This window comes from Agelaius phoeniceus, chromosome 26, assembly GCF_051311805.1.
Source record: "Agelaius phoeniceus isolate bAgePho1 chromosome 26, bAgePho1.hap1, whole genome shotgun sequence".
Lineage (NCBI taxonomy): Eukaryota > Metazoa > Chordata > Aves > Passeriformes > Icteridae > Agelaius > Agelaius phoeniceus.
The window spans coordinates 3,891,497-3,901,197 of NC_135290.1; the positions used below are offsets into that span (position 1 = coordinate 3,891,497).

Here is a 9,701-nt window from a genome sequence, read left to right on the forward strand (position 1 = left end):
TTTCTTGTTTTATGGAGAGGGAGAAACACCAAGGCAAGCTTGCCCACTTCTGCAGGTTGTTATCATTCAGTGGATCCCCTTCTGGTGGAATGTTGCTGGTGGCCAGGATGAGACACAGGCTCCTGCTCCAGGCCAATGGGAAATGCATTTCTGCATCTCAGCATCCTGGTGCTGACTGAGCAGGGTGAAACCCCTCGGGAAATGGTTCTTGGACCAAAGGAACCCCTATTCAGGTGTTGCTCTGCTGTGAGATATAGGACAGTGTGATTGACCCACACAGCATAGCTGAGTGTTGCTCCCTCCCCTTTAGAAGCTGTTGAGGGGCAGAATCTATTCGTTTTGGTGCTTTTTCCTCAAGGAATTTTGTCTCATAAGTTGCTTGGAAACATTAACGACTGGGTACTTCACAATGAAAAAAGAAGTGGCCAAGCTCAGGGGAGGAGGGAATCTAGCTGCATTTCTCTTATCTGTGGGTTTCTCCGGGAGGCCAGAAATGCAAAGACATTTGGAGTGGGAAAATGGGGTTGGGTGCAGACCCTGGATCTCTTTCTCTCTCAGCTTTCAGAGGGCAGAGAGGCTGCAGCACTGTGGGGAGAGTTCATCCCCACTGCAGTGTTGCATGTCTTGCTGCCTTTTTTTTTACTGTGCCTGGAGCTCTGCTCCTCGGAGCAACCGTTGCACTGGCACCTTGTTAACAGTCTACCTCAGTAAAAGATGGAATTTTCACAAGATGTTCAGGTGCTTGGAATCCCCAACCCGCCTTTCCTTGCACTGTTTGGAGCCGGGCTTCCTCTGTTGGGCCCCTGCTGCTTTTTCAGCACTGCTCTGGATTTTGCTGCACTGTACCTGTTGAGACAACCCACAGCTCCATCGAGAGCCGCAGAGCTTCTACTACATCTTATCCACCACCCTGTGATTTTCACTCATTTCTGCCATTCCAGCTTGTTACTCCTGAGAGTCGAGCAGGGGAAACAGGATCACCGCTACCCCTTGGTCTTTGTAAAGCGAAGCCTTTTTATCATCCCTTCCCGTCTCAATCAAGCCGCCATTACCACATGGCCTAGGACCTCAGGCCACAGCGCCCTCTGCTGCCATGGGGGAATCATCGCACGCGCCCCGCCAGGCCGGGAGCCAGCAGCGCCCCTGCTGGCTGTGCCCAGAGGTGCGGTCCCCTCAGCCCTGTGTGTCTGGGCAGCAGCTGGGTCCTGCTGAGTGCTGAGGGACTGTGTGAGGTTTGGATTTCATCTCCTTGTTGCCAGGAGGGCTGGCCAAAGGCCCTAGGCCAGGAAATGAAGGAAGGATGGCAAGAGATGAGTTGTGGGCTGTCGCCTGGTGTTGTTGTTTCCCATTCCCACTCCTTTGGACCCAACGTCTCCATGATGGCCTTTGGCTGCTGAGTAGCCAGGGATGTTCTTCATCAGCTCCAAATGAAAGGGGGACAAAATAAAATCCACTGCAGCGTGCCCCAGGCATTGCATCCTCCATCTTTTTCCTGAGAAAACTGGAGGGGTTCCCCCAGAACAACAGACAACTCAGAGGCCAAGGCTTGAATGCAAGACAATTTTAATGAGGTTAAAGAAGAAAAGGAGATGGCTCACAGAGAGCACCAGGAGCAGCCACTAAGATGGAGCTCCCATGTGGTGCTCTTTGCACTGCTCTGCAGAGGGGGGAAGGACGGCACGCCCACACTAGACTGCCATGGGGAGGAAAGGAGAGGAGAATAGGACAAGGAAGCGATGGTCCAAAGCTCTAAATACAATTTTCTGAAGCTCTATTTCCTGCCCAAAACCATGCTTTGAAGGCTTGGGCGTTGTTGCCAGAAGACATTGCCAGCAGCTTTAGCAGGGACCACAGCATCTGCTGCCACCATAGCAGTTGGTGATGCAGGAGATGTCAAAGCCCCCAGAGCTGATGGGCACTCCGCCAGAGCTGAGGATGCTGCCAACAGCAGCAGAGGTGGAGGATCCCACGGCGGTGTTCTGTGGGGAGGAGCTGAGGATGGGCCCAGGCAGGGTCACCAGCACAGCAGGCGGCTCAATGACAACGTGGGAGCTCTGGCACTGCCTGACACAGCACTCATTGCAGCTGCTGGCCAGCGGGCAGGGCCCACAGGGCTGGCAACAAGGGTCACAGGGCCTGCAGCAGGACATGGCTGTGGGCTCACAGGTGCACCTGGCACAGAGGGCAGGGAGAAGCACAAAGTGAGGACACGTGAGAAGCAGCACTGCACCCAAACACCCTGCACAATGTGGGCACCTCCTGGCCCACATTGCAATACCCAGCTCAAAGCCCAGGAGTCACCTCAGCAAAGTTCCAGCCTCTCTCTCTGTCTGCACAAGACCTTCTCTCCCCTGCCCTCTCCCAGCACAAGCAGCTCCCAGCCCTGCACTACAACAGCTCCTCTCAGCTGAGACCTCCAGGCAGGCAAGAGCTGCTCTTGAAGAAGCAGCAGCAGACGGAGGACAAGATGAGTTTTCCCACTCACCTGATTCCTGAAGAGGAGGAGGTGAGAGAAGTGGATGAGAGAGCAGAGACTTGGGCTGCCTTTTATAGCAGTCCTGACCTGCCTCAGGCCCACAGGCACCTTAGTGGAAGTCATAATTTTGTGACCAGCTCATGTCAAATGTGCACCATCTCAGCTAATGGTAGGAGCTGAGTCCTGGTTTCCTGCACTGGTGCCTTTTCATTTCCCGACTAATTCTCTGTGCTTTCCTACATGAAGAGTCATTTCTCTAAATGCTGGAATGAGAGATTCAAGGATTTCCTGTGCAAAACCAATGCTGGGTGCATTTGGAATCTCACACCATCGGCTGGCAGCATCCTCTGCAGAAAAATATGTTCACCTGTGTCATTCCTGTGGCTTTGGTTTTGTCCAAGTTGTCAGGAAATGGGCGTCAGTCTCGTGCTCCTTGCCCACATGCCCAAGGACTGCCATGTGAGGGCTCATGACACATCATTTTCTGTTGCTTTTCCCATCTCTCCATGATGCTCACTCACTGTTGCACACAGGTCTGCATCTGCTGGGGGGGTTGGAATCTGTTGCTACTCAAACACTGCTCAGAGAAAAATTGTGTTGGCCTCATTTGGCTCATTGTTTTTCTGTGCACTCTCTGTGGTCCTCTGGGAATACCAAGAGTTATCTGGGGCCTGATCCTTGTCCAGGATACCTGAGTAATTTTTGGGCATAATTGCCCCTAGTATCTCCTCATCAGAGTTCTCAGAACTACACATTTTTTTCTGACTGTCCCTGACTCTTTGCTAACTCTCTGGGACCATACAGATCTTTGCATTATTCCATGAAGGAGTGTTTGAGCACACATGCATCATTCTGAGCTTGGGTGACCCTCCTGTGGGTATGTGCAGGTCAGAGCAGCAGGGCTCTTCCCTGAAGTGGTCATGATCTCAGAGAGAAAGATGTTTCCTTTGCCATGAGGAAAGGCACTTTGTATGGAATCTAACATTGAATGGTTGTGGCTTGAAGGTGGCAGAGAACTAGCACTAAAATCAACTTCTGCCTCGTGCACTTTCCATTTCTTGTTTTATGGAGAGGGAGAAACACCAAGGCAAGCTTGCCCACTTCTGCAGGTTGTTATCATTCAGTGGATCCCCTTCTGGTGGAATGTTGCTGGTGGCCAGGATGAGACACAGGCTCCTGCTCCAGGCCAATGGCAGATGCATTTCTGCATCTCAGCATCCTGGTGCTGACTGAGCAGGGTGAAACCCCTCGGGAAATGGTTCTTGGACCAAAGGAACCCCTATTCAGGTGTTGCTCTGCTGTGAGATATAGGACAGTGTGCTTGACCCACACAGCATAGCTGAGTGTTGCTCCCTCCCCTTTAGAAGCTGTTAAGGGTCAGAATCTTTTCATTTAATGCTTTTTCCTCAAAGAATTTTGTCTCATAAGTTGCTTGGAAACATTAACGACTGGGTACTTCACAATGAAAAAAGAAGTGGCCAAGCTCAGGGGAGGAGGGAATCTAGCTGCATTTCTCTTATCTGTGGGTTTCTCCGGGAGGCCAGAAATGCAAAGACATTTGGAGTGGGAAAATGGGGTTGGGTGCAGACCCTGGATCTCTTTCTCTCTCAGCTTTCAGAGGGCAGAGAGGCTGCAGCACTGTGGGGAGAGTTCATCCCCACTGCAGTGTTGCATGTCTTGCTGCCTTTTTTTTTACTGTGCCTGGAGCTCTGCTCCTCGGAGCAACCGTTGCACTGGCACCTTGTTAACAGTCTACCTCAGTAAAAGATGGAATTTTCACAAGATGTTCAGGTGCTTGGAATCCCCAACCCGCCTTTCCTTGCACTGTTTGGAGCCGGGCTGCCTCTGTTGGGCCCCTGCTGCTTTTTTGGAACTGCTCTGGATTTTGCTGCACTGTAGCCCCCTGCCTGTTGAGACAACCCACAGCTCCATCGAGAGCCGCAGAGCTTCTACTACATCTTATCCACCACCCTGTGATTTTCACTCATTTCTGCCATTCCAGCTTGCTACTCCTGAGAGTCGAGCTGGGGTAATAGGATCACCGCTACCCCTTGGTCTTTGTAAAGCGAAGCCTTTTTATCATCCCTTCCCGTCTCAATCAAGCCGCCATTACCACGTGGCCTAGGACCTCAGGCCACAGCGCCCTCTGCTGCCATGGGGGAATCATCGCACGCGCCCTGCCAGGCCGGGAGCCAGCAGCGCCCCTGCTGGCTGTGCCCAGAGGTGCGGTCCCCTCAGCCCTGCGTGTCTGGGCAGCAGCTGGGCCCTGCTGAGTGCTGAGGGACTGTGCGAGGTTTGGATTTCATCTCCTTGTTGCCAGGAGGGCTGGCCAAAGGCCCTAGGCCAGGAAATGAAGGAAGGATGGCAAGAGATGAGTTGTGGGCTGTCGCCTGGTGTTGTTGTTTCCCATTCTCACTCCTTTGGACCCAACATCTCCATGATGGCCTTTGGCTGCTGAGTAGCCAGGGATGTTCTTCATCAGCTCCAAATGAAAGGGGGACAAAATAAAATCCACTTCAGGGTGCCCCAAGCATTGCATCCTCCATCTTTTTCCTGAGAAAACTGGAGGGGTTCCCCCAGAACAACAGACAACTCAGAGGCCAAGGCTTGAATGCAAGACAATTTTAATGAGGTTAAAGAAGAAAAGGAGATGGCTCACAGAGAGCACCAGGAGCAGCCACTAAGATGGAGCTCCCATGTGGTGTTCTTTGCACTGCTCTGCAGAGGGGGGAAGGACGGCATGCCCACACTAGACGGCCATGGGGAGAAAAGGAGAGGAGAATAGAACAAGGAAGCGATGGTCCAAAGCTCTAAATACAATTTTCTGAAGCTCTATTTCCTGCCCAAAACCATGCTTTGAAGGCTTGGGCGTTGTTGCCAGAAGACATTGCCAGCAGCTTTAGCAGGGACCACAGCATCTGCTGCCACCATAGCAGTTGGTGATGCAGGAGATGTCAAAGCCCCCAGAGCTGATGGGCACTCCGCCAGAGCTGAGGATGTTGCCAACAGCAGCAGAGGTGGAGGATCCCACGGCGGTGTTCTGTGGGGAGGAGCTGAGGATGGGTCCAGGCAGGGTCACCAGCACAGCAGGCGGCTGAATGACAACGTGGGAGCTCTGGCACTGCCTGACACAGCACTCATTGCAGCTGCTGGCCAGCGGGCAGGGCCCACAGGGCTGGCAGCAAGGGTCACAGGGCTTGCAGCAGGACATGGCTGGGGCTCACAGGTGCACCTGGCACAGAGGGCAGGGAGAAGCACAAAGTGAGGACACGTGAGAAGCAGCACTGCACCCAAACACCCTGCACAATGTGGGCACCTCCTGGCCCACATTGCAGTGCCCAGCTCAAAGCCCAGGAGCCACCTCAGCAAAGTTCCAGCCTCTCTCTCTGTCTGCACAAGACCTTCTCTCCCCTGCCCTCTCCCAGCACAAGCAGCTCCCAGCCCTGGGCTCTTGTAGCCCCTCTCAGCTGAGACCTCCAGCCAGGCAAGAGCTGCTCTTGAAGCAGCAGCAGCAGCAGAAGGAGGAGGAGAAGAGGCTTCCCACTCACCTTATTCCTGAGAAGAGGAGGTGAGAGAAGTGGCTGAGAGAGCAGAGACTTGGGCTGCCTTTTATAGCAGTCCTGACCTGCCTCAGGCCCAGAGGCTCCTTTGTGGAAGTGGTTATTTTCTGACCTGTACATGGCAAATGTGCACCATCCCAGGTAATAGTAGGGGTTTCATTCCTGGTTTCCTGCACTGCTGCCTTTTCATTTCCCGGCTAATTCTCTGTGCTTTCCTACATGAAGGGTCATTTTTCTAAATGCTGGGATGAGAGATTCAAGGATTTCCTGTGCAAAACCAATGCTGGGTGCATTTGGAATCTCACACCATTGGCTGGCAGCATCCTCTGCAGAAAAATATGTTCACCTGTGTCATTCCTGTGGCTTTGGTTTTGTCCAAGTTGTCAGGAAATGGGCGTCAGTCTCGTGCTCCTTGCCCACATGCCCATGCCCATGTGAGGGCTCATGACACATCATTTTCTGTTGCTTTTCCCATCACTCCATGATGGTCACTCACCGTTGCACACAGGTCTGCATCTGCTGGGAGGGTTGGACCCTGTTGCTACTCAAACAGTGCTCAGAGAAAAATTGTGTTGGCCTCATTTGGCTCATGGTCTTTCTGTGCACTCTCTGTGGTCCTCTGGGAATACCAGGAGTTCTCTGGGACCTGATCCTTGTCCAGGATACCTGAGTAATTTTCTGCCACTCTTGTCCCCATTATCTCATCAGCACAGTTCCCATAACTGCACATCTTTTCTGTCTGTTCCTGACTCTTTGCTGACTCTCTGGGATCATTCCAATCATTGCATTATTCCATGCAGGTTTTTTTGAGCACTTTTGCCTCATTCTGTGCTTGGGTGACCCTCCTGAGGGCATGTGCAGGTCAGAGCAGCAGGGCTCTTCCCTGGAGTGGTCATGATCTCAGAGAGAAAGATGTTTCCTTTGCCATCAGGAATGGCACTTTGTATGGAATCCACCGCTGAATGGTCGTGGCTTCAAGCAGGTCGAGAACTAGCTTCTGAAACTGAAATCAGTTTCTGCCTCCTGCACTCTCCATTTCTTGTTTTATGGAGAGGGAGAAACACCAAGGCAAGCTTGCCCACTTCTGCAGGTTGTTATCATTCAGTGGATCCCCTTTTGGTGGAATGTTGCTGGTGACCTGAGTGGTACACAGGCTCCTCCTGTCCAGGCCAATGCCACATGCACTGCTACATCTCAGCATCCGGGAGCTGACTGAGAAGGGTTCCAAGACCCCCCAGGAAATGGTTCTTGGACCAAAGGAACCCATATTCAGGTATTGCTCTGCTGTGAGATATAACCACATAACATAGCTGAATCCTGCTCCCTCCGCTTTCGTGGCTGTTGAGGGGCAGAATCTTTTCATTTGATTCTTTTTCCTCAGGGAATTTTATCCCATAATTTGCTAGGAAACCTTAACGACTGGGTAGTAAAGAAAGAGAAAGAAGTGGCCAAGCTCAGGTGAGAAGGGCATCAGGATGAACATTTCTTCTCTGAGGGTTTCTCCTGTAGGCCAGTGATGCTGAGACATTTGGACAAGGATGACGGGCTTAGTTGCAGCCCCTGGCTCTCTTTGTCTCTCAGCTATCGTAAGGGAGAGACAATGCAGAGCTGTGGGGAGAATTCATCACCACTGCTGGGTTCCGTCTCCTGCTGACTTTATTTTACTGTGTGTGGAGCTCTGCTCGTAAGAGCAGGCATTGATTTGGAACCTTGTTAACATTCTACCTCACTAAAAAAGGGACTTTTCACCATATGTTAATATGTCCAAGTGCTCGGAATCCGCACCCCGCCTTTCCTTGCAATGTTAGAGTCAGGATTCCACTGCAGGGCCCCTGCTGCCTCCTCAGCACTGCTCTGTGTTTTGCTGCACTGTAGCCCCGCAGCTCCAGCCTGCTGAGACATCCCGCAGTTCCAGCTGCAGCTACAGAGCTTCTGATCGATCTCGTCCACCACCCCGGGAGTTCTTCCTTGATCCTGCCATTCCCGCTGGTTTCTCCAGAGAGTGCATCTGGGGCACTGGATCAGCTGCCCCTCGGGCTTTGCAAAGCTAAGCCTTTCTTCCATCCCTTCCCATCTCAGTCAAGCCGCCACTACAGCATGACACCCAAGCACTTGCCACAGTGCCCTCTGCTGCCACGGGGGAATCATCGCACGCGCCCCGCCAGGCCGGGAGCCAGCAGCGCCCCTGCTGGCTGTGCCCGGAGGTGCGGTCCCCTCAGCCCTGCGTGTATGGGCAGCAGCTGGGCCCTGCTGAGTGCTGAGGGACTGTGTGAGGTTTGGATTTCATCTCCTTGTTTCCAGGATTGCTGCCCACACTCGCTAGGCCAGGCAATGAAGGAGGGATAGGAAGAGATGAGTTGAGGGCTGTTCCCAATCCTTGTTGTTTCACAGCCCCACTCCTATGGAGCCAAAGTCTCCATGATGGCCTTTGGCTGCTGAGTAGCCAGAGATGTTCTTCACAGCTCCAAGGGAAATGGGCACAAAGTAAAATATGTTACAGCGAGCCCTAAACATTGATTTCTCCACCTTTTTCTTGGGTAGTCTGGAGGAGTTCCCCCAAAACAAGAGACGACACAAAGAGACCAAGGCTTGAATGCAACACATCTTTAATACGTTTACAGAAGAAAAGGAGATGGCACACAGAGAGTACCAGAAGCAGCGACTAAGATGAAGCTCCCATGCGGTGCTCTTTGCACTGCTATGCAGAGGGAGGAAGGACGGCAGGTCCACGCTAGACTGCCTAGGGAAGGGAGGGACAGAAAAGGAGAGGAGAATAGAACAAGGGAGCGATGGTCCAGAAATATAAGTACAATTTTCTGAAGCTCTATTTCCTGCCCAAAACCATGCTTTGAAGGCTTGGGCGTTGTTGCCAGAAGACATTGCCAGCAGCTTTAACAGGGACGGCACCTGCTGCCACCATAGCAGTTGGTGATGCAGGAGATGTCAAAGCCCCCAGAGCTGATGGGCACTCCGCCAGAGCTGAGGATGTTGCCAACAGCAGCCGAGGTGGAGGATCCCACGGCGGTGTTCTGTGGGGAGGAGCTGAGGATGGGCCCAGGCAGGGTCACCAGCACAGCAGGCGGCTGAATGACAACATGGGAGCTCTGGCACTGCCTGACACAGCACTCATTGCAGCTGCTGGCCAGCGGGCAGGGCCCACAGGGCTGGCAGCAAGGGTCACAGGGCTTGCAGCAGGACATGGCTGGGGCTCACAGGTGCACCTGGCACAGAGGGCAGGGAGAAGCACAAAGTGAGGACACGTGAGAAGCAGCACTGCACCCAAACACCCTGCACAATGTGGGCACCTCCTGGCCCACATTGCAATACCCAGCTCAAAGCCCAGGAGTCACCTCAGCAAAGTTCCAACCTCTCTCTGTCTGCACAAGACCTTCTCTGCCCTGCCCTCTCCCAGCACAAGTAGCTCCCAGCCCAGCACTACAACAGCTCTTCTCAGCTGAGACCTCCAGCCTGGCAAGAGCTGCTCTTGAAGAAGCAGCAGCAGATGGAGGACAAGATGAGTTTTCCTACTCACCAGATTCCTGAAGAGGAGGAGGTGAGAGAAGTGGATGAGAGAGCAGAGACTTGGGCTGCCTTTTATAGCAGTCCTGACCTGCCTCAGGCCAACAGGCACCTCAGTGGAAGTCATAATTTTGTGACCAGCTCAT

General features: G+C 52.9%; 1 protein-coding gene and 2 pseudogenes across 1 annotated transcript; all 3 read right to left on the reverse strand.

Annotated features, from left to right (window-relative positions):
- Positions 1-1,838: 1,838 nt before the first annotated feature.
- LOC143695752 (feather keratin Cos2-2-like) lies at positions 1,839-2,618 on the reverse strand. The gene is given in 3 exon segments (XM_077190849.1): positions 1,839-2,159; positions 2,465-2,587; positions 2,589-2,618. Coding segments are annotated over 3 exon segments (474 nt in total).
- A 2,757-nt stretch (positions 2,619-5,375) lies between these two features.
- Positions 5,376-6,156, reverse strand: LOC129130807 (feather keratin Cos2-2-like; annotated as a pseudogene).
- Positions 6,157-8,927: 2,771 nt separating this feature from the next.
- LOC143695750 (feather keratin Cos1-2-like) lies at positions 8,928-9,701 on the reverse strand (annotated as a pseudogene).